The sequence below is a fragment of the Natator depressus genome, chromosome 22, assembly GCF_965152275.1.
Source record: "Natator depressus isolate rNatDep1 chromosome 22, rNatDep2.hap1, whole genome shotgun sequence".
In the NCBI taxonomy this organism is placed as follows: Eukaryota; Metazoa; Chordata; order Testudines; family Cheloniidae; genus Natator; species Natator depressus.
Window position 1 is genome coordinate 15,406,536 of NC_134255.1, and position 24,121 is coordinate 15,430,656.

The 24,121-nt window shown below is 46.5% G+C and overlaps 1 protein-coding gene across 6 annotated transcripts in view; it reads left to right on the forward strand.

Moving 5' to 3' along the window:
- Positions 1-24,121, forward strand: part of NCAM1 (neural cell adhesion molecule 1) — a 251,698-nt gene that overhangs the window by 148,604 nt on the left and 78,973 nt on the right. For all 6 annotated transcript variants that reach the window (XM_074936568.1, XM_074936569.1, XM_074936564.1 and 3 more), the window contains exons 2-8: positions 14,773-14,847; positions 16,509-16,727; positions 18,389-18,532; positions 19,523-19,660; positions 20,189-20,306; positions 20,675-20,844; positions 21,774-21,916. In XM_074936568.1, coding sequence (XP_074792669.1) covers positions 14,773-14,847; positions 16,509-16,727; positions 18,389-18,532; positions 19,523-19,660; positions 20,189-20,306; positions 20,675-20,844; positions 21,774-21,916 — 1,007 coding nt within the window. The remainder of the gene's footprint in view (positions 1-14,772; positions 14,848-16,508; positions 16,728-18,388; positions 18,533-19,522; positions 19,661-20,188; positions 20,307-20,674; positions 20,845-21,773; positions 21,917-24,121) is intronic.

Below are 24,121 nucleotides of genomic sequence, written 5' to 3' on the forward strand. Positions count from 1 at the left end.
TCTGTCTAGTTTGCCTAATAAAAGGACAAGGGGCAGGCAGCGTCCGTGCTTATTTTGGTCTGTTGGTTGTTGGTTTTTTTGTGGAGGTTTAAAGGAGCTAATGGCCATGACTAAGAGTGGAGACAGGGGACTAAGAAGGTGGTTAGAAATATGTAGAAAAGTTTTGTAATCATATTTTTAAAGTTGTTTCTCAGGGCAGATGTCTGGAAATTGACAGGTCGTTTGACTGACTCATTTCTGGCCTTTTACATCAGGTTTGCATTTTGAGGGGTTGGAGATTAAAAATAATCAATACAAATAGCATTTGTGCCAATTCAGGTATTGGGAAAAGAAACAGAGGTATTTCACAATGAGTTCTTTTCTAGCACTTTGGGCAAGAACACTTTCAACTAGTGAAATTCACTTACCTCCGCTCTGGTTCACACCTCTGTTACTGCAGTTTACACTGAAATCAGTGGAGTTCACCAGCTTAACACAGATGTACTGAAGTCTTTACTTAAGTCCCTAGGAATGATCTTTGTAACCCAGGAGAAACAAAAACAAATAGTGTTTATTTGAAAGACTAATAGAGGAAACCCCCCCACTTGAGAAGCCTTTTATCTGAGATCTCTTCTTTTCCTTTCTTCTTCTCGTTCATGCCCAGTATCTAAAATCTTCATTGGCTCTTGCTTGCAAATGGGCTTTGATTGATTTGTGACATAAAAGGACTTGTGTTCTGGTTTCGCACTAGCAAATGTGGCCATCACTACATCAGTCGGACTGCTGAGTGGTCCACGTTCAATCCTGACAACACAGAGGGACTCGATTATAAAATCTTCCTGACTGAAGGTGAACTGATTTGGCTGTCTTCAATATTTGGAAATTTACTGCGCCTGAAAAGAAAGGAACAATCAGGTTGGCTAGGGCCCCCTCATAACTCTGATAACGCACTTCTCCTAACTGGCAACACTCTGTGTTTAAGGTAGCCATGCCCTCCAACAATGAGCCTTGTTCTTGGCCCACAGAACCCCCTTCTCTTCCAGTCCCATGTGTCCCACAGCTCTAACAATAGTCTTCAGCCCTGACCTGCAGCATCCCTTCATGTGGCAGTCTTTGGCCTTTCTTGAACAATGTGTGTTACTGGTTCTTAATCGTGCGATGGCTTTGTTGTGTGGACAGGTGTGTGGTCCAAGACAAGAGGCCCACCATGCAAACTCACTGGGGACTCAGACCAATTGAAGTCACCTCTCCAGGCACTAAACTGGAGCTACAGCTTTGTCCTTTAGATGGAGCAAGGTCCATCGCCCCAAATGCTTTGGACATTTGATTCATCAGACTTGTATTATATTTGCTTTTATCTATGTATTTGTTAGTGTGTTTGTTTACTTTGTTGCCACCATGTTGTTTCCAAGTAGTGCAGTTTATTTTCTTTTATTTACACACATGGCCCCAACAGCTCCCACTGTGATGCTTTAAGGCTAATTTTTCCAAAGAGTTCAGCATCCAGTGTTCACCCAACATGTCTGACCTCAGTTGTGGTGGCTAAGCACTGTTAAGAATCTGACCACGGCTGTTAGTTTGATTCTGAAGTTTGGAGGACGGGGCAGATTCTCAGCTCTTCCTTTCTAGTCCAAAGGAGAGTGGAAAGAGCAGTAATCATTCTTCTGATTTACAAGACCTGCCTTCAATGTCAGCCGATAATTCTCAGGGCCCAGGATAGTATAGACTGCTGTTCAGTGGATCTAACAAGGCCTTGGGGTTTGACCTTTCCTATAAATAGAGAGTAGAGTGACACTAAATAGCTTGGGATCTGGGGTGTGTATAATACGCATGACTGACGGAATCCGTTCAGTGAAATGTTATAGAGTATATTGACTTTCTCAGAGCTCATGTGGGGCAGTGCTGGAGAGACAAAGCTTGGACAATTGACAGGCACTGTTAAATATATCTGGTTTATTTCTTCTTTCAAATTTGTAAATAAAATCAACCCACTGCGGGCCTGGCCTGTAGTTCTCAGTGTGACTTCAGCACCTCTGAAAAATCCAGCCCCTATTACCACAGCATGTGAGCTATGTTCCCCAATGTATTTATTCTCACAACACCCCTGTGAGATAAGATAGCACTGTTATCCCCATTTTACAGAGGGGGAACTGAAGCACAGAGAGGCTCAGTGATTTGCCCAAGGTCACATCACAGGTCTGTGGTGGAGCAAGGAATCAGACTCAGCTCTCCCAGGCTAGCACCCTAATCTCTGGATTAGCCATCTTTTCAGATTAGGCCCTTCCTTTATGTCGGGTATATATTTAAAAAATGCAAAATGAGTCTGCTCACCAGTGTTATCACTTTCATGTTCTGTACAGCTCTGTATCTTCATTCAGAAACATATGCTGTAAATCAGGGTGTGGCTCCTACCCTGGCAAAAAAAAGACTGTCCCGGCTTGACAAAAGATATGTCTACATCTTGAGGATGAGGTTTGTACAGGTCTCTTTGCAATAGGAGCTGCTCAAGTATAAAAGAAAGCCCTGTCCTGCCTTGGCACTGCTGTGTCACTTCAGATTGTGAGACCCAACAGTTCGTGTGATATGTACCTTCAGATGAAAGTCATATGTATGAACTGAGAAATTGAGTCTCTAATGAAATAATACTGTAGCAAGGGTGGACAAAACAATTGGGGGACAGGAATGAGAGATGCCTACCAAGTGACCTTACGTGAATTTAGCAGCCTAAATTATAAGGACTTTGTGGCAAATGAATAGCTAGTTTCTACGAATGTCTCTAACAGTGTTCATGACTGAGTGCGATGGCATTTAGATGGTTATAGGAAACCCAGTGTCCCCAAACCTACACCAGTCACATATTTAATGGGAGGCTGCTCTCTTGAGTACTTTATTATCAGCCTCTGATCAAGGGTTGAATGTAGTAGTGGTTCCTAATTTCTATCAAGGCTTGTTAGCAGGGTCACACTAATTGCGCTTGGGAGTGTTCCCGCAGACCCCATAGCAGTTTGAGGGAATCAGTGCATACACTTAAAGTCGCACCAGTGTATTTTTAGAGTTTTGTGTAATGTTGAGATTATGTGAAGGGCTTAATTTTCAAGAATTGTCTAGTCATGTCGGGTGCCTATGTTAGGTGTCATCCCAGAGCATGCCCCTTTGTGACACAGAGGAAGGCCCTCAGGCATGCTGTCCTCAGCTTCCTTTTGCTTCTTTCAAGTGAGTTGTTTTCAGTACAAAGTACTTAAATTAACAGTCCCCTTTTGGGGTCCAGTTTACTTTGTTTTTGTACATATGCTGTTTTCTTTGACCCCTCAGGCCCAAACTTTTCCCTTCAGGAAAGGGATTCCACAGCCATTCTTCCACAGTGGCTCAAACCAGCTTAGAATAATAGAATCATAAAAGATTAGGGTTGGAAGAGACCTCAGGACGTCATCTAGTCCAACCCCTTGCTCAAAGCAGGGCCAACCCCAACTAAATCATCCAAGCCAGGGCTTTGTCAAGCCGGGCCTTAAAAACATGTAAGGATGGAGATTTCACCACCCTCCTAGTGAAATAGTGTTTCCTAATATCCAACCTAGACCTCCCCCACTGCAACTTGAGACCATTGCTCCTTGTTCTGTCATCTGCCACCACTGAGAACGGCCGAGCTCCATCCTCTTTGGAACCCCCCTTCAGGTAGCTGAAGGCTGTTATCAAATCCCCTCTTACTCGTCTCTTCTGCAGACTAAATAAGCCCAGTTCCCTCAGCCTCTCCTCATAAGTCATGTGTCCCAACCCCCTAATCATTGCCCTCTGCTGGACTCTTTCCAATTTGTCCACATCCTTTCTGTAGTGGGGGCCCCAAAACTGGACGCAGTACTCCAGGTGTGGCCTCACCAGTGCCAAATAGAAGGGAATAATCACTTTCTTCGATCTGCGGAAGGGAATAATCACTTTCCTCGATCTGCTGGCAATGCTCCTACTAATGCAGCCCAATATGGCAACAAGGGCACACTGTTGACTCAAATCCAACTCCTTGTCCACTGTAATCCCCAGGTACTTTTCTGCAGAACTGCCACATAGCCAGTCGGTCCCCAACCTGTAGCAGTGCATGGGATTCTTACGTCCTAAATGCAGGACTCCGCACTTATCCTTATCCAATTTCTTTTGGCCCAATCCTCCAATTTGTCTAGGTCACTCTGGACCCTATCTCTACCCTCCAGCATATCTGCCTCTGCCCCCAGTTTAGTGGTATCTGTGAACTTGCTGAGGGTGCAGTTCTTCCCATCATCCAGATCATTAATGAAAATGTTGAACAAAACTGGCCGCACAGTCCATCAGTAGCCCCCCAGCTTCCACAGTCCATCAGTAGCCAGGTTCCATCCATGCTTCTTGGAGATCTCCTCCTAGCTCTACAGAGGCTTCAGTTTTCATCTCCATCTCAGAAGGCCTGATTTTAGCATGACCTGCCTATGAAGTGACTTTATTTATTGACTTCATCAGAGGAAGTGAGTGAAGTGTGTCACAGGTGGGTCAGGACCCATCACTCCTTAAGGGACCAATCATCCTGTGACAGTGCCCACCTTGAGATATCTGAAATGGGCCGCTTGGAGGGGAAAGAAAAGATCTCACGGCAATGTTAGCTGGGTACGCAGGGTTGGTACAAACGAGTCAGAAGAGTGAAAATCCCATGTGACTTTGCTATTGCTATTCATATTTGGGAGCGTGGAAATGCAGATTTTTGGGTTGGATTTTCCCTCCCTCCTGCCCTCTGTCAGGTGAAGTTCCTGCCTCTTTGCCCTATGATGAGACCCCTCAGGGGCATTACTGAGTGGGGAGTTTATGTGGACAGTGGCATTTGAAGCAGTTTGCAATGGAAATGCCTGCTTGGGGGAAGGAAGTAGATGAGGAATAGTCCTCACTAGGACAGAAGACACATAATCCCCCCCCTATATAGAACAGGCAGGGCAGCAGAGCAGAGGATAAAAGAAATTGAATGTGTTTCAGTGACTTTTATTTTCCATTATGGGGCTAGGCTAGCTGTATTCTGTACTCTCTCCCTGGTCCCTTACTACCAAAGCACCATCTGCACTGTAAGTTTTGTTGTCAAGCTGTCACTGCTTAATAGCAGCTCTCGATGAGACACTGACATTTTTAAAGGCCAGATCAACATGGCTGACAGCAAGGGTTCGTTTATAGGGATAATGCCAGCATTGTGCTGGGATATGGTAAATCAAATATAGAGGGAGCAGCTTCTTGCAAGTCATCACTTTCTCTCTCTGACAAAAGTCTTTGAGGTGTGGCTTATCTCCCCATGCTGAAGGAAGCAGACACACACCAGATGGGAAATAAAGGCAGAGAAATGACTCTTCAAAGCAGGGAATGTGCAGATGGGGGCCCAGCAGTTGCATCTGGTCAGATTGGGACACAGTCAGAATCCCTGCATTAATGAAGCTTTGCAGGAAGGAAGATTTGATTCTGTATTTTCCATGAGTTCATAATGCACACAGGATGGCCGGAGGAGGGGGGTGACATGTGCATGGAGGAGAGTTGTTTCATTAATGCAGAACCGTGCATGAAAATTAAGCTTCCTCCCTTCCCTTCTGCAGTGTGACGGACGGAACTGGAGAAAGAGGGTTCAGGAGGAACTGAGTATGGTAGGTGGCACCAGAGGCTTGTGGGTGCAAGTTGGTGCCAGGAAGCTGCCTCTCAAACCAGAGAGCCTCACTATGTCACACTGGCCTCGCAGCATGCTTAACAAAAATCTCTTACCTTCCAACTCTGCCTGCCTGTTGCAGCACTTCCTGCGAACGAATCACTGCCCACGGACACACATCGCTGTCCACAGAATCCATGGGGAATCAAACTTGAGTATTTGTGTGGCGTCGTGGACAGAGCCCTGGACTGAGACTCAGGAGACCTGGATACTTTTCCCAGCTCAGCCACTGGCCAGCTGGGAGAGCATGGGCAAGTCACAGCCCCTCCCTGTGCCTCAGTTTCCCCATCTGTAAAATGGTTGTATGGACCCTGCTAAGTGTGTGTGCCTTCTCAAGGTGTTGGTGTATTTGGGAAATATGTACAGAAGGACCTGCAAAGAGAAGCAACATCAGACATGGGCCCAAGGATAGGAATCGGCTTGGCTCTAGACATTCCCAAAACCTAGTGGTGGTTGACCACCATGCCCTTAGCCAGCGTTGTTGAAGGAATATTGCCACTGACTTCCATGGGAGGAGGATTGAGCTGTAGCTTTCTGATGACATCTACCTCTGATGTACTGTGGTGTAGAGGAGATGCCCCATGTTGATTTATTGTCTCGTTGCTTGCAGAGTGCAGATGCTCGCCGCCTGGAGCTGCGCTGTGGGAGGGCAGGTTATTTTGCTGTAAGTGGGAGCTGCTGTCTTTGCAGTGATTCAGCAGTGATCACCTGCCAGGACTCACTGGCTCTTTCAGGCAGAGCAGACATCTGGTTAGCAGTTGGCTTTGGTTTTGCATGTTACCTGTGTGACTGGAAGGTCGATCTAGGATAAAAGGACCAAACTGCCATCTGGCAGGAGCTAATTCGTTGGTGTGTTGACTTGTTACTGCTAGATGGGGTTACCATTTGTGATTGTAAATTCAATTGTGAAGGGGCCTATAACTTTGTGTATGAAGGTTCTCCCCCCCGACCCCCACCCCTCCTGGCATTAGTTTCAAACAGTGACATTGTTAATGATGCTGTTCTGGTGGCAAGGTAAATCAGGAGCATCAGACGCAGAAGCGCCCAGCTCTGCAACCCTTCTTCTCCTTGTTCCTGTTGCAGCAGAGAGCAGAGCTCTTAGCAACGCTGCCGCTAACACCGCCAGCCCCTGTCGCATGGGTCACTTGAACTCCTTGCTTGCTCCCTTTCCATTGCTGGCAGGTGGAAGGATCGACATGCAAGTCAGGAAGCAACATGCTGTGTATGATGTGTTGGTGCTAGTGGATTCCTGTGCTCAGTCATTTTAATTTCAAGCAGCTTCGACCCCAAAGGGGGATGTGCTTTGGAAGTGGATGCACTTTTAGCCCTCTGGGAGACTTTGTACAAACAGTAACCGTGTCTTGCTGAGCAATTGAGGGGAGGGGTGTTAGTTGCTTTATCTCTGTTTCCCTGGGTGAGTTTCACAGTGATCCAAAATGTTGAGAAATGATTGTTTCTTACCCCGGTTTGTTCTTGTGCTCTGTTTCACATCTGTGTCACTCACAGGAGAGCTGCCAACTGTTCTGGGTAACTGAACTGAGACCCAAATTGTAGGTAGAAAAAAATCTCTACATATTTTAGGCAAAGGCGTTTTAGGAGAAAAAGAATGCCCTTCATTTCTAACGCATGGTATAGGGTGGGGACTTTTACCCACCTGGCTATTCAATGTTCATATAAGTCATATGGCAAAGTTCATCTGTGAACAGGTATTGATCTTGCATGGGCTTCCTATCGCTGGACAGATTTATACCCGGTGAAATCTCCATTGACGCCAGAGGGGTGGATTTGTTTAAATGTCTTTTACCAAGACGATTTTTCTTTGTCTTTATCATCTGGCTTGGGGCATGAGACGCCTTTTTATGCAATAAGCACGAGGGGGATTTTCAGGCAAAATACACATGTCAGGCTACAACCAGCCATCCTCTTTCTCCATGTAGGGCAGTCTGTGTCTGTGTGTTGCTTAGAGTTGTCTCCATCTGACTGGCTGGGAGTGTCCTGCTCATACATCTGACTTCCTTATTGTGCTTTCAACCAACAACCCCTTTCTCTGCCTCCCTCATCCCCACCCAACAGCTGGGGAAAGAGTGGGGTGTGCAGCCTGTTGATGCTGATGCAGCATGAAGCCAATTGAAGAGCTGCTGCTTCAGAAAGTATTTTCAGCTGCTTTTCCAGGCACATCCCCTCCAAAACATGCCACCTGGCTGGGTAAGGAGGAGATGATGATGATTTATATTGCATTAACGTGTGACGCTGCAGTCATGGGCCAGGCCCCCATTCTGCTAGGTGGTACAAAAACAACAAAAACGTTCTGCGTCCCAGAGAGCTTCAAGTCTAACTGTATGACAAGAGACAGAAACTCTGCATGCGAGCAAGTGTGACTCTCATCTGACACCCCACTGCAGCTGCCATGGCACTGGGATTCCTCTTCTCTGTGGAGTGCTGCCTGAACAAGATACAGACAAGTTCTGGGGCTCTCCAGGACCCCAAAATACCCTGTCTCCATGTGGGTCTTGAGCGAACAATTTTCTTGGATCGTTAGAAGCCTGAATGAGCCCTGTGGGATGTTGCAGCAAGAGTCAAGTGACACTCTGCAGCCTGGGTAGGCAGCATGTGCAGCGTGATTAGGAATCATTTAACATTCAGCCACAATTTGTGTATTAGAGGATGTAATTTGTAGAAACACTTAGCCAGAGCCTGAGAATTTGAGCCCTGATGCAGGAGCCTATTCTTTTCAGCTAAGGATATGTCACAGGATGACTGGCCCCTTTAAATGAAGCAGATCATAGAATCATAGGGTTAGATGGGACCTCAGGGGTCATCTACTCAAAGCCCCTGCCGAAATGCAGGATTTGTTGTGTCTAAACCATCCAAGGCAGATGGCTCCAGCCTCCTTTTGAAAACCACAAGTGAAGGAGCTTCCACAATCTCTCGAGGCCTCTGTTCCATTGTCCTACTGTTCTGACCGTTAGGAAGTTTTTTCCTGAAATTTAATCTAAATCTCCTATGCTGTAGTTTGAACCCATTACCTCTTGTCTGTTCTCTGTGGCGAAAGAGAACAATTTTTTCCATCTTTTTTTGTGGCAGCCTTTCAAGTATCTAAAGACCGCTAGCATGTCCCCCCTTAATCTCCCCTTTTCTAAACTGAACATACCCAGTTCCTTCAGCCTTTGCTCGTATGGCTTGCATTCCATCCCTTCAGTCATGTTTGTCGCTCACCTCTGGATCCTTTCCAGGTTCCTCTACATCCTTTCCATACATTGGTGATCACAATGGGACACACTACTCAGCTGAAGCCTAATCAGTGCTGAGTAGAGCGGTATGGTATTATCACGTCCTGTGACTTGCATGCTATGCCTCTGTTAATACAACCTAAAATTGCATTTGCTTTTTTCTCCACAGCATCACATTGTTGCCTCATGTTGAGTTGTGATCCACCACAACTCCCAGATCCTTCCCAGCAGTGCTGCTGCCAAGCCAGTTTTCCCCCAGTCTGTATTTTTGCATTTGGTTTTTCTTCCCTAAGTGTAGCACCTCACATTTGTCATTGTTGAATTTCATTTTGTTGTTTATAGTCTAGTTCTCCAATTTATTAAGATCCCTCTGAAGTTTAGCTCTATCCTCCAAACCCCCTAGCTTTGTGTCATCTGCAGACTTGATCAAACTTGCTCTCTATACCTACATCCAGGTCATTAATAAAGATGTTAAACAACACTGGATCCAGAACAGATGGAACCCCACTTGAGAGCTCCCTCCAATCCGACATTCCATTAATAGTTACTCTTTGTTTTCAGCTGTTAACCAATTATGTGTCCACTTAATGGTGGTTTTGCGGAGCCCGCATTTCTCCATCTTACTTATCAGAATGTCATGTGGGACTGTGTCAAAAGTCTTGCTGAAGTCCAGGTATATTATGTCCACCAACTTCCCCCTTCATCCTCCAGGTATTCACGAACTGAATGTTTTATACATTGCTCTAGTAGCTTTCCAGGCATCGAACTCAGGCTGTCTGGTCTGTAGTTTCCTGGCTCCTCCTTTTCCCCCTTTTAAAAGATGGGCATTATGTTAGCCCTTCTCCAGTCTTCCAGGGCCTTTCCTGTCATCCATGAGCATGTAAATATCATTGCCAGTGGCTCCAAGATTTCCTCAGTTAATTTCTTCAGTGCCCTGGCGTGAATAGCATCCCGCTCCACTGATTTGAATTCATTCAAATTGGTCAGAAGATCTCTGATGTCTTCTTTTCTTATCCTGATCTGCATCCCTTCCCCTTTATTGTCTATGGTAACTTCGCTAGTTGTCTGGTCATATGTTTTTGTGAGAAGGCTGAAGCAAAGTAGGCATTGAGCAGCTCTGCCTTCCTATCATCTTCCATTACCAGCTCACCTGGAGTAGATGCTGTGGGATTTTAAGGACTACATGCACTGGGGTGACAAATGGACTGTTTAAGGATTTTTGTTAAAAGCTTTGTACTGTGTTTTTATAAGAAACTCTGTTGGCTTCAGTGGGATTTACATCTGAGTGAGCGAGGCCCTCTGCAGATAAAAAGTGAGAGCTAAGTGTTTGTGATGTTTGAAAATAGTCATCCACCTCCATTATTATTATTTTGTGCTTTTTATTTGGTTTCTTGCCCTTCTTTAGTCATTTGTTTGAACATTGGAATGATGACAAAGCTCCTGCATCTGTTCTGTATATTCAAAGAGCTCTGGGGCTTAATGCCTGTAGTCCAGTCATTGAGTAATTCAGCAGCACATGTCCTTTTCCTCGGTCGTGATAAGGAACGATGCCATTGATCTATGAGATACGGCGATTCCTTTGAGAGGAATGTTTTAAAGACTGAGAAAGAGCAGGCATCTGAGACAAATGTCTTCATGGTTTAACAGTAAAGTGAGCAGCCCCTGGGAAAAGGCCACAAATACTGTGGAACCAAAAGACTAAAGGTGACAGATAAAGCATTTGCAGTAGACGGGATGAGAAATGCTCTGGCAACGCAGGATGGAGAAAGAGCTCCATTTAGATGATTGTTTCCTGCAAACTAATGGCTGCGATTTAAAAATAACACACATTAGGTCTGGCCTCCTGAAATTCTTATTTGACCTGGTCTTGTTAGGCCAGGGAGCTGATGCAGCATCAGGCTCCATCTGGCAGAGAGCGAGTGTCCAATTATTTCTAATGCCTCATAACTTACACCATGAAGGAACAGTGCTCTGAGATTCAGGGTGCTGGAAGAAAGGGCATTTGTCTTCCGGGTTGTCAAGCACCGAGCACTGCTCGATTAGGGATGCAGAGGAAAGGGTGGGTTAGGATCTTTTCTTGTTTGTATGATAGTTCTGCAAGAGTAACGCAAATCAGACAGAAGCCAGAAAATGAGCAGAAACTCGGAGCCTTGCTCAGATTATAGTGAGGTGCAGGACTGGGCAAGTTTGGGATGGGGGGAATTGGCTGTGGCCCTGTCTTTCCTCCGTTGGTTGATTTGCATCTCAACCTTCGCCCTGCTGGACCCAAGCAGGATTATTTCAGTAGATATTATTTCCCCTTTTTTGTTTTGGTTTGTTGACATTACTGATCAGTTGCTTCTCTTTGCTTTGTTAAATATTAATCCATTTTTAAAAAAAAATCTGGATTTTCAGTCATAGGTACCTAAATGTAAGCCCCTAAATCTTTACTTAAGTGACCTGCTTTTCAAAAGTGCTGAGTACCCCGCAGCTCCAGATGCCTTCAATCAGAGCTGTTGGTTGCTTTTGAAAACCTGGCTTCTTGTTTAGATTTCTAAATACAATTTAGGAGCCAATCTTTAGGCTCCTGCCATTGTAAATTTTAGCCTGTGTCTCTGTTTCAGACTTTGCCTAGTCCAGAATAGCTATAGACTGAATATTTACCTAGGATTGTTTTATGTTGATTACCAAAGCCTTTGAACTTATTTCAGTGAAACACAGAAATACACAGCAAATTGCTCACTCAGAGGTTCCTGAACACTTCTTAGTAAGTTGTTAGCACTTGAGCCATACTAAGGATTCGTTGGTCCAGACAGTCCAATTCTAAATTTGGAGCCATCATTCAAAATCTGGAGACAAAATGGCATCCAAGATAGATTAAACTGATCGAACTGAAAACCTCTTATAAAGGCTCTAATAGTGAGCTTTAATTTAGTTTATAAAAACTTGCCTCCCCTCTCCTGATACCCTACCTCTTAGACTTGGGCCCATTTATACTAGGAACCATTAAAACTCAGCCCCCGTATAAATGCGTCATTGTAGCATCTTTCCATACTTTGACAATCCTGCAGTTGCTGCAGACTGACATGCCTTGAGTTTTTGATGGTGTCCCCCTCTGTCTAGTTCTGTTCTGAAGCAGAATGCTAATCCCCCTGTAAGCAGCCATAGCTGTGCTGCAGAGACATGGTGCTCTGGGTTTTGGTGGCCTGGGTTTCAAAGGGTAAGAACTCTTTTAATACCTTTGTACTTGCTTCACAGAGCAATGACCCACTGAGAAGGAGCTACTCCATACACGATGCATTGTGTAAACTGCACAATGTCAGGAGGATTAATAGAACTAGGCTATTTAGTTCTCACTGCACTGGATCTAATAAACCTTTAGCCGTTTATTATGTCTGGCCTTTTGTACCTGCAGTTCTGTCTGGGAGTGAATTATATTAAGGTAATATGGTTGAGAGAAATTAGATTACACAGAACTAAAACGGGCTGAATGCAAGAGCTAAAAGGGCAGCCTGTACTTTATTGAAAACAGGAAGGAGCGACAGTAACCTCCAGACAAGACATGTGAGTGAAGTGGAGTTTTCCAGGAGGAGGATTTAAAGGGCTGGAGCTCTGTAGTCCTAAGAACTGTTTTCATCTCTCACAGCCAAAGGGTCCTCAGTGTTCTCTCTGGACTCCTGATCCAGCCTGTTTACATTCGTGCCTGGATTATTTTTAAAACAATTCTCTCTGGACTTAAAGGGCCAGATGCGCTGGTACTCTCCTCTGGCCGTGTTGCACTGCTCTGGTGACACAGAGCAGCCGTTAACCTGGTTTAATGGGCCGTTTAAATTGGGTTTATAGCTGCCAGGGCAGTACAAAGCAGCCAGAGCCTGCCAGTGAGTCCAGTCCTAGATCATTTGGATACTAACTGTGCTTCTGCCACACACAGAGCAAAGACAATGCAAAACTGAAGAGGCCTTGTCAAGGTTCCTCCCCCACTCTGAACTCTAGGGTACAGATGTGGGGACCTGCATGAAAAACCTCCTAAGCTTACCTTTACCAGCTTAGGTCAAAACTTCCCCAAGGTACAAAATATTCCACCCTTTTGTCCTTGGATTGGCCGCTACCACCACCAAACAAATACTGGTTACTGGGGAAGAGCTGTTTGGACACGTCTTTCCCCCCCAAAATACTTCCCAAAACCTTGCACCCCACTTCCTGGACAAGGTTTGGTAAAAAGCCTCACCAATTTGCCTAGGTGACTACAGACCCAGACCCTTGGATCTTAAGAGCAATGAACAATCCTCCCAACACTTGCACCCCCCCCTTTCCAGGGAAATGTTGGATAAAAAGCCTCACCAATTTGCATAGGTGACCACAGACCCAAATCCTTGGATCTGAGAACAATGAAAAAGCATTCAGTTTTCTTACAAAAAGACTTTTAATAGAAATAGAAGTAAATAGAAATAAAAAAAAAATCCCCCCTGTAAAATCAGGATGGTAAATACCTTACAGGGTAATTAGATTCAAAACATAGAGAACCCCTCTAGGCAAAAACCTTAAGTTACAAAAAAGATACACAGACAGAAATAGTTATTCTATTCAGCACAATTCTTTTCTCAGCCATTTAAAGAAATCATAATCTAACACGTACCTAGCTAGATTACTTACTAAAAGTTCTAAAGCTTCATTCCTGGTCTATCCCCGGCAAAAGACAGAATATAGACAGACACACATACCCTTTGTTTCTCTCCCTCCTCCCAGCTTTTGAAAGTATCTTGTCTCCTCATTGGTCATTTTGGTCAGGTGCCAGCGAGGTTACCTTTAGCTTCTTAACCCTTTACAGGTGAGAGGAGATTTCCTCTGGCCAGGAGGGATTTTAAAGGGGTTTACCCTTCCCTTTATATTTATGACAGGCCTAAATAGCCTTATGAGGCGTAAATGACTTATCTCTGAATGCTGCTCTGCTTGTCGCAGTGCTTGCTCCACTTCCAGTAGCTTTGCCCTATTTTGAGGAAGAGTGAATATTAGTAGCCTCTCAGGATAGGGACTGTCCTCTGCTGAGCTGCAAGCCCTCAGCACAAGTCACAGGAACAATGTGTCATTGCTGTCTGCCAGTGCTCAACACAGGATGCCTGCAAACTTTAAAGAAAAATAGTGATGCTCAGAATCTCACACCCATATCTTGGACAGTGCAGTTGCTGTTTTGATTGACACAAGCACTGATACGTGCGTGTTATGGCAATAATTCTATATGCAAGTGTGAGGCAAACACATGGCAGGGTGAGAGCAGCTGTGAAGCTAAGCAGCACACAAACCTTGAGTGTGTAGGGAAAGCACAGAGTCAGTATATACTTGAGCAGCTGAACAGCCTGAAGCGTGTTACTTCATTGCCAGACTCAAATTGGGATTCTCTTCTCCCACTGCCAGCTCTGTTCCTTTCTCTGCTTTCCCCTTTATGCACTGAACACCCTCCCATTTCAAGCCCACTAAGCCGCCACCTTCTTTTCATTGCAGCCCCTTCCTTCCACGATGCCTTCCATGTGATGCAGTAACCACAAATAATAGGGTGCCCAAATGGTGTGGTCTTATTACTGCACTCTTCAGTCCACCTCCAAGCATGACGTGCAGCCCATATCTTGGTGTACAACAGATCACCAGGTAACGCAGCTCCTTCCATGCTTTTCTGTGTAGGCACAGGAAGAGGTGGAAGTGGCTCATATCATTACAGGCTCTTTGAGATCCTTGGGGATGGAAGGCTGTGTATAATCAAACGCTGGCTGGGAGCGTTAGAACTGGAGTTAAGAGCCCTTGCCCTTCCATTGCTGAGCTGACAGAGTCCCAAGAGGCAGGACAGTTTTCTGCTGGATGACTCCAGTTGCCTAACTCCTGCTTTGCATTCTTTCCCAGTGTCTCTACAAGTGGATATTGTTCCAAGTCAGGTGGAGATCAGCGTAGGAGAATCCAAATTCTTCTTATGTCAAGGTGAGTGCTGTCGGCTGCTGCTGTCAGGATTTTCTAGCCGTGTTTGTTGAGTCACTTTTGGGGAACCCACTCCACTCAGCCCCAGACATATTTACATGTACAGGGACATGCCATTTAATTCTCCATGTTGTTGTTGGGTTTTTGGTTTTTTATTTTGTAATTCAAGCAGATCAAAAGCAATCGCAGGTATAATAGCAAAGGGGACAGAGGTGGTTGGGCTGGGAGAGTAAAGATCCACTTCCTGGGGCTGGGAAGAGAAGGCAGCTCTTAGCAGGTTTTTGTAACAATAAAACAACCAAAAATGAGCCATCCCAGAACCCCGAAGACCCCAGAAGAGATGCCCCAGAAATGTGTTACATCACATCTCAGCATTGGTCTTTTTTGTTTTAGAAGTATTCGTATTAGGGCCGAGATTTTTCAAAATCATCTGGGGGATTCTGATACCCAATTTCCAAGAGCTTGAATGGGAGCTTGGATTCCAAGCCCCTTGGGCAGCTTTGAAAATCTCCACCTCAGTCCCCAAGGATTTTAATACCACAGGAATCCTGCATTTTTAATATCACCCTTCCTGCCACTTGCTCCAACCAGCTGAGTGAAAGAAGCATGCATCCCGTGTGGTACTGCACAATTACTGCAGCACACCCATTTCAGCACACACACATGCTATTGGCTACAGGTTTCCCTGTAAAGCAACTGGCCTGGTTTGCCTGGGTGAACTGGTTGCCTGGGTGCAACACTGTCATGATAACAAATGATCCTAGGTCACCCCTAAACCAAAGCATGACACTGAGCAAACATTAAAACATGGCTTGGAGCCAAGTTCCAGTGGTGGAGTGTCTGACTTCCCCAAGCATTTCCTCGTTAGAGCAAGGGAGGAGGCTGTGGGACCTAGGCTAGCACAGCGCAGTGTTATTTGTTAAATGTATGTAAAGTGCTTTGAAGGCAAAAGTGTCCTCTGAGTAAGTGCTACTGTGATGACTCCACCTTGGTCTCAGCAAATGGGATTGGTTAAATTTCCTCTGACAAATTCCTCTGAACAAATAGCAAAGCCACATGGGAAAACCATGAAACGTGAGCTCCAAGAGATGGGTCCTTACAAGCTGCTTTGATATGCATCAGATGCAGTGGCAGGTTTAACTTGCTTGATGTGCTGGTGCAGCAATTTAACCAGCTTGGTTTGCAATGCGATGCCCCAGCACAACCTGCAAACAGGGATATTTATTGGAGCAGGAGGAGTGCTGTGTTTCCATGCTGAGCAGGGTGGGGGAAGAAGACCGAAGGGATGTATATGAGGCCATTCCAAGCCTGAAATGGGCAGCTGCTCCTTTTGGCTGCATGGGGCAGCAGCTAATAGATGTCTTTCTGTGAGGGTGGGGAGCTGTCCCTGGTGGAGCCAGAACATGGTGTATAATGTGTGAGACACTGCTGGATTAGCCGTCTGGCATCTGGGCTTGTCAACAAATCCAAGGGGGCTTAAACGTGCCCCCTCAGGTGGGGTAGGCACTCTCACAAACCCAGCTCAGTAAGCATGCCCCACGCTGCCCGGGCATCAGAAATCCTTTGCCTGGTCTGGGCCCTTTCCACAACCCTGCAGGTGATGGCCGCCAGGGCCCTGGCTGGCTGAGAGGGAGCAGGTCCAATGTGCTTTGTTTCATCTCTAGTGACTGGGGAAGCCAAAGCCAAAGACATTTCCTGGTTCTCCCCCAACGGCGAGAAGCTGACGCCCAACCAGCAGCGCATCTCAGTGGTGCGGAACGATGACTTCTCCTCCACCCTCACCATTTACAGTGCCAACATCGATGATGCTGGCATCTACAAGTGTGTCATCACCAGTGAGGAGGAGGGCGACTCTGAGGCCACCGTCAACGTGAAAATCTTCCGTAAGAGCATGGCTCTGGGAGCCTGCTTTGGGGTCGGGCTCTTCTGAGGGGAGGCCAAGGGACTTGCTGGGGAGGTGTGGCTCTTGTTAGTGAGGGGTGGCCAGGAAGGGGAGCCACCTCCCAAACAGACTGGGAAGTGGAAGGCTGTCAAAGTGGAGCCCATTCCTCCCTTAGCAGTGAGGGGAGTGTTGACTGTGAAGAAGGGTGGGGAGGGACATGAACAGGAGGCTGGAAAGTGGTGGGCAACCTTGCCTGTGAGGAGACGCTCACCTGTGAGAAGCTAGGAGAAGGGCTGGTCTGTGAAGGATATGGGAAGAGGAGAGTTTGTCCCACAAAGGGAGATGGGACGGAGGTAGTCATGGTATTTGTCTGACTGACCCCCCCGCCATCTCTGTTGTCAGAGTTACTGAGAGAAACAGAAGCATTGAAAAGCCATTCGTGGACAGTGTTTACATCACTGCCCAGGCCAGGCTGGCCTTTGTGTCTCAAGCTGGCCAGCTAGCAGTGGGCAACTTCCTCTCAGTTAACCCTGTGATTTGTCAGGTTGGCCTCAGAGCCACGTTCCTCATTTGCTGCGCTTCCCCATCTAATTCATGTTCCTCCATCCAAACCAAACCCTCCTGGTGTCACCCACATGCTGTTAGCGAGGAGACTGAGAGCTCAGCCTGAGGGTTACTTCTGGCTGTGTGAATGGTCCCTGGCCCATACCGCTGCCAGGAGCCAAGCAAAGGGATCCACAGGCTAAGCTGAATAGTTCAGGGCCAGGAAGGCCATTCCTAACACACCCTTTGCTCAAGCCATTCAGCGACCCTGCATTGACCTGCTTAATGGTATGCGACAGATAAAGCAAGGGGTTGATTGGCTGTGATGTCTGTTACTATCGTACATGCTTTGCTCGCCTCTTGTTACCCAGGGTCTCTGCACAGCAAGTAGGCCGGGGAGACAGCCAGCTCCAGCAGTCCCTGTCCACAACAGAGGTTGTGGTAGCCACTTTCTGGAGCCTCTGCCCTCAGGCCCACTGCTCTGAGACCTGGGTAGAAACAGAACAGCCAGAATCTCCAATCACAGAGCTGGACAATCCCATGGTCTTTGCAGTTTGCAGAATGTGCTTGGAACTTAGAAAGGGTCCTTCACCCCTGATGGAGACCCCACTAAAATCTTTGATGCAAGATAGTGAGGTGCGAAGGTAGAGCCCAGTGTGACATGAATGTCTGGGAGATAAGCATGGAATGATGTGCCTGGTGCAGATCAGGCAGCGTTGGGATGAGGCAGGATCAGGGCTCAGCACAGGCCCACGGGGGATCCTGCATTCAGGAGGCCCATAGTAGCCCTCAGCTGGCAAAGCTATCCTAGCTGTCCCTTCCCTACCAGCTGGGAGGTTTTGCGTTTGGCTTTCCCATAACACAACATCCAAATATGGACACTGTTGTGAATCCAGTTGCCTCTTGGTGTGTAACTAGCACAGGGTTCCTGTACCATAGTGCGGGATGCCAATGCCAAGCTACACACGTTGCTATGGCGTGAGCATCCCAAGTGGGTTCGTGCATATGTATCATTGTTTCATCTGTGCTTTTAGTTGGCAACGTGCCTTGCAATTCAGATGGTGCCCACAACTCGCTGGGGCAGCAGCTCCATTGTCCTGTTGCTCTCCTTGTTTTCAGAGAAGCTGATGTTCAGGAATGCTCCCACCCCTCAGGAGTTCCAGGAGGGGGAAGATGCTGTGATTGTGTGTGATGTGCTCAGCTCGCTGCCTCCCACCATTATGTGGAAGCATAAGGACAGGGACGTTGTCCTGAAAAAAGATGGTAAGGAATGAGAGGTATTGGCACTTGCCCTTTCAGAGGCCTTGTGTAGGTCTGCCGGGGTGGCAAATGGACAGGTAGGCACAGGGAACTCAGAGCAGTGAGGGTGAAATGGCACACATTAGGTTTGGCCTCCTGGGACCCTTATGATCATCCAGCCTGATCTCCATAACACAGGCCAGAGAACCTCACCCAGGAATTGCATTAAAAGACAGCATCTAGTAGTTGAAATAGCGTTGAAAAAGAAATCCAGTCTGGATTTAAAGACGCCAAGTAATTAGCCTGTCCTGGCCAGAGCCCTCCCATTTCCCCTACCCTGGGCCAAGGAGCCGCACACAGTGGAGCCCATCTATGGATTTGGTGGGCTGATGTCACTCCAGAGCACTGTCTCCCCTGAGCATGTGAGCAATGTTGCCTCTGCAGCGTTTCCCAGCCCGTCAGTCTAGGCGCTTTGCCACAGTCTCCCTGTGAGACCTTGGGCAAGTCTCTCAGCCTGCCTGTGCCTCAGCTCCCAATCTAGAAAAGGGGGCTATAGCCCTGCTCTACTTCGTAGCGGTGGTGTGAGGATACACGCACTAAAGGATTGTGAAGTGCTTTGAGATCTACTGATGAAAAATGCTATATTAGAGCTAGGTATTATCATTATTTAAGACCAGACTCCACTCCCCTGGGAGACAAGCAGTAAATGGTTCATTGGCCCAAGCCAGGTATTGATTAAACTTAAAGTAAAATAAAAGTGTTGGTTGTAAAATAACAAAGCGGTTTGTCCCCACTGCCTCTTAGCTTGCTGTGTGAGGGAATCTCTCCTGGATGAGTTCTTTCCTGGCAATGTCAGATCTGATTATGGGGGTGACTTTCATTACCCTGGTGGAAAGGGAAGTTACATTACGTTAAGTTCTGTCTCCAAGCTGTAAGGGGGGTGGGGAAGTGCCCGTTGGTTGCAGAGCTCTCTCTAAATGATCCTTGACTGAAGCTTCCTTTTGTCTCTTCTAGTCCGATTTATAGTCCTGCCCAACAACTTCCTGCAAATCCGGGGAATCAAGAAAACGGATGAGGGGACGTACCGCTGTGAGGGCAGAATCCTGGCTCGTGGGGAGGTCAATTTCAAGGATATTCAGGTCATTGTGAATGGTGAGCAGCTTGGAGCCCTGGCTGTGGAGGGGACCTGTGCTACTTGGGTTATAGGCTGCTGCATACTTGTCTTGGAAGGAGAGACACGATCATCAGTTCACACTCGTGAACTGTCAGAATCATGATCCATGAGGCTTATTAATCTCACTCTGCTGTGTCAAATAAACACACCCATGAAATCAATTTGGCATTTACAAGATGTTTACAGGAAATTATCATGTCAGGAGTAAGCTTGAATGTCTCATAGCTCAAAGTGAGAGATGGCCCTCATGTTGATTCATGGATGGTTTTGTCCAACAGACCATCTTCTGTGCAATGTGGTTCCTCTTCCTCCCACCATTTGATAGAGACCCTGTGCATCAGATGTATAGGTGCAAACCTACAGGTGACGTGCTCCCTTTGGCGCAAGGTTGTGATTCACTGGACTGATTTGTGTGTATGGCAGAGGGCAGGAAACTTCCTTAGCTAGTTATTTTCTACCCACCTGTTCTTTTCCCCTCTCTCTAACTCAACTTCTTTTTCTTCCAGTGCCTCCTTCTGTCCGTGCCAGACAGAACACCATGAATGCTACGGCCAACCTCAGCCAGTCTGTCACCTTAGTGTGCGATGCTGATGGCTTTCCTGAGCCAGCCATGCGCTGGATGAAGTAAGATACTCTAAGCACAGCTTACATGGTTTAAGAGTATGGATGTTTTAACTGAGGCACTCGACATGAGTGCTGCTTCCATCTGCAGCTCTGATTGAGCAGAGCTGGTCACAGCGGGGAATGGCACAATTTTAATTTAGCTAGTTGGCATGAGGGATGTTTACAGGCGAAGAACTCCATGGCACAGGACCCCAAGGCAAGGGTACTGAGGATGCAACCAAAGGAGGAAAACAAGTGTGAGACAGGTGGTACCATGGGGAAATTGTCCTTCCTCCCAAACAAAGAAGCTAAATTTAGAAATACAGATGAGTTCTAAAAACCAGCCAGCATTAACTTCCCACCCAACCTGCTTGTTTTGTGCCCTGCAGGGATGGGGACCTGATAGAACGGGGGGACGATGACGAGAAATATGACTTCAACTATGATGGCTCCGAGCTGACCATCAAGAAGGTAGAAAAGAGCGATGAGGCGGAGTACACCTGCATCGCTGAGAACAAGGCCGGAAAGCAGGATGCCATTATCCACCTCAAAGTCTTCGGTAAACAGGGCAATAACAGGCTTGATATAGCTCCTTCCCTCCCCGCCCCACTCCCTACAGACTGGTCAGAAACCCCAGCTGGCCATTGGCAGCTCATTGCTATAAACTGGAAGCCGCATGCCCTACCTACCCAGCAGGTATGTCTGGCTCAGACACTGGGTGTGCTTGCTGAATTAGTGTCAGCCTCCATGCCAGCACTATGCTGTGTACCAGACAAGAGATGCCGATGGTCACTGTGAAATACTGAGTCTATTCCATTTCTTGTCTCTTATGGCTGAAATTTTACCCTCCCCTGCCAGGGGTCAGCACTAGGCTGTGTGCCACTCAGATGCTTTTCAGGCTTTTAGAGTTGAATCCAAAGTCAATGGGAGATTTTCCCTTTGATTTCTGTGGACATTAGGTCAAGCCTTTAGGATTTGAGTGGGACTTTTGAAAGCTCTGCACTGGGGTGAATTTCACCCTTAGCTGCATTAGGGAAAACATTATAGTTAGCCCTTGTGAAGTTGTCAGTTTCTTCCAGCTGTTTATTGCCATTTATCACGACCTTTTGTGTGTGCAGGTGCAGGTGCAGGTGTGCAGAGATCTGAGTTAAAAAACCCAGCTCACACAAAGGTGGTTGTCAAACAACAAAAGTTAACCTTAGCTTTTCTAGTCTCCTTCCCGGCTTTCTTGAAACAGCTTCGGTGTGCTTGCTCCAGGGGCTGAGCTGGGCTCATTTTTAGTTTTGCTAAACTAGAAGCCAGGGCTAGCTGGAGCAGAGGAGGGGAGGGCACACCATGCTGCCCCTCAGCCTGCTGAAGCAATTCTCTCTGAAAGTAGCAATGCAAAAGCCTTTTTGTCTAATTGATGGTTTCAGTTCAGAATTCGCTGATTCCAGGCAGCCTTGCTTCTTAGCAGTGGCCAAAAAACCCACTGTGCTTCCTTTCCAGCAAAACCCAAAATCACTTATGTGGAGAACAAAACTGCCATGGAACTGGAGGACCAGATCACACTGACCTGCGAGGCTTCAGGGGACCCAATCCCCTCCATCACCTGGAGAACCTCCACCCGGAACATCAGCAATGAAGAGAAGGTATAACAGCTCCCAAAGCCAGGACCTCAGTAACATGGCTCAGAGCAGCTCATGTCTGCCATGCCTCCCACTCTTCTCTGCTGAGCCAGAAGACATGATGATGTCATGCAGATGCACACTGAAATCCGGGCAGTTCCCCCTCTCTGTCTATTATAAGACCCTGCCGTGCTGCACAACGCACCTGTGAGCCTGGTATTTGTCATTAGAGCCCTGGCTGATGTAAATTGGCCTCGCTGCATTGAAGTCAGTGGAGCTATACCATTTTGTTGCAGCTCTGCTCCCACCATGTTTCTCTCTCCTTAGTTCCTACTACTGAGGCTTCAGAGAATTGCATTAAAGCACCAAACTGGGGATCCTTTACACAGGAGTTTCCAGGAAACAGTCCACTCTTTGGTTCCATTGTGGTGGGTGGAAACAGGTGCCCAATTTCAGTGTGCTCAGTGATCTCATCATGGTGGTAGAACCATCCTAGGGGAAAAAAGCATCTCTCAAAGATGCTATGGACCAAAATGAGCCTGTTAATTTTTTCTTGCCCCCCGTATCGTACACTCCCACTGCACGTACTCTGGGCACAAACACTGGTTGCCTTTGTGTTCGCCTGTATCGTGAATCACATACTGATATCATTTTGTTTTTAAAGGAAAAAATAATTAGCAGGCTTTCTGTAAATAATCATTCTGGCTTGATTTGCCACTGGCTGTCTTAAGGGCGTAATAAGTGGAGATTTGGGGACCTCTGTCCATTGTTATGAGTCACATAAAAGGCAACTGAGCCAGAAGGGAGAACCTAGCTTCAACATTGAACTACCTTTAGGCAAATAGTAAATTAGATAGTGCTCATTGCTAATTCTGTAACGACAGGCCACTTGTAGTGGTTAGCGGCCTGAACCCTTTAGAGGGTCTGAGTCAGTGTGAAGACCAGGGGACTTGGGAGTGCATGGTAGAAACACAGACTGAGCAAGACACTGTCTTAGAACCAGCCACACAGCCTATTCCTGCAGTAATGGGCCCTTTGTGTTGTGTCATCAGTCTCCTCTTTTCAGTGTAGTGATGACGCATAATCCATTGCCTGAGATATCAAAAACCACCAGGCTTCCCCCTCCCCTTTAGGAAAGGGATAAGTTCCATTGGGCTCAATAGCGGGCCTACTCTATAGCTCAGTGAGGTCAATGAAAAGATCCCATTGCCTTCAGTGGGATTTGGCTCAGACCCATATTGCATTGGGGCAACTGGACCAGGGTATTCACAGGTTTGCTTCCATCCAGGAAAGGTATTTGAGAAGCCAGGGACAATGGGATCTGGAGTCTTGATTTCCTGCATCTTAGGGAAAGAACTTTTGTGTAGTGAATAGAAATTGAAAACAGAAGACTAAATCGCATAAAAATCTCCCAGAGGAACCCGCTCTTTCCATATTCCTCTGCCTGTCTAGCCCAATTTAGCTAATGAGATCTCAGCTGCAAAACTGCTAATTATTTTGAGACTCACATATCCTGTTTGATGCTGTTGAGTCAGTGATCTATATTAAGGAACTATGGTGCGTATTTGGATAGTTTCTTATGTAGATAGGAGGAAAATGCAAAGATTCAAACTACTACCATATGTCTGATGTACTGGCAGAGTCCCTCATTCCAGGGTTGTTTGTTTTATGTATAAATCTCCAGTGTGTTAGGTACCTTCCCGGCAGGTATTTATGTGATTGGTTCCTGTTTATTAAAAGCTCATATGCAATGCGTTAGGTGCAGATTAATGATACAGACATTCAAAAAAACTCAGGAGGTCAAAATGTCCAGGAAATGACACTCTACCCTTCTCCCCTCCCCTACCTCCTCACCTGCTCCTGCAAAGCTCAGAGAAACAGATAAGCCTCAACTTTGGGACAAAGAATGCTGTTTTCAAAGTGCCCAAATCAAAAGTGACTTAGGTATTGGCCTGTAGGCACTTAGGAGCTTACCTGGGAGTCAGGTGCCTACGTACTTTTGAAAATCCATCCCTATGTTGGTTTTGGAAATGGGATTTAGGCACCTAAGTCACTTTGGCACTTTGAACACTTTATCTTATGTCCCAGTCTCAAAGAATTCACCATCTAGTGTACAGACAATGGGAGCAGGAATGGCAGTCAGTGAACACTGAAGTTGTCAGTGCTGAGATCTTTTGGGATAAGATTCCTATTGCTGGTGAGTCTGTTGTTTTGCAGAAGAATGAATGC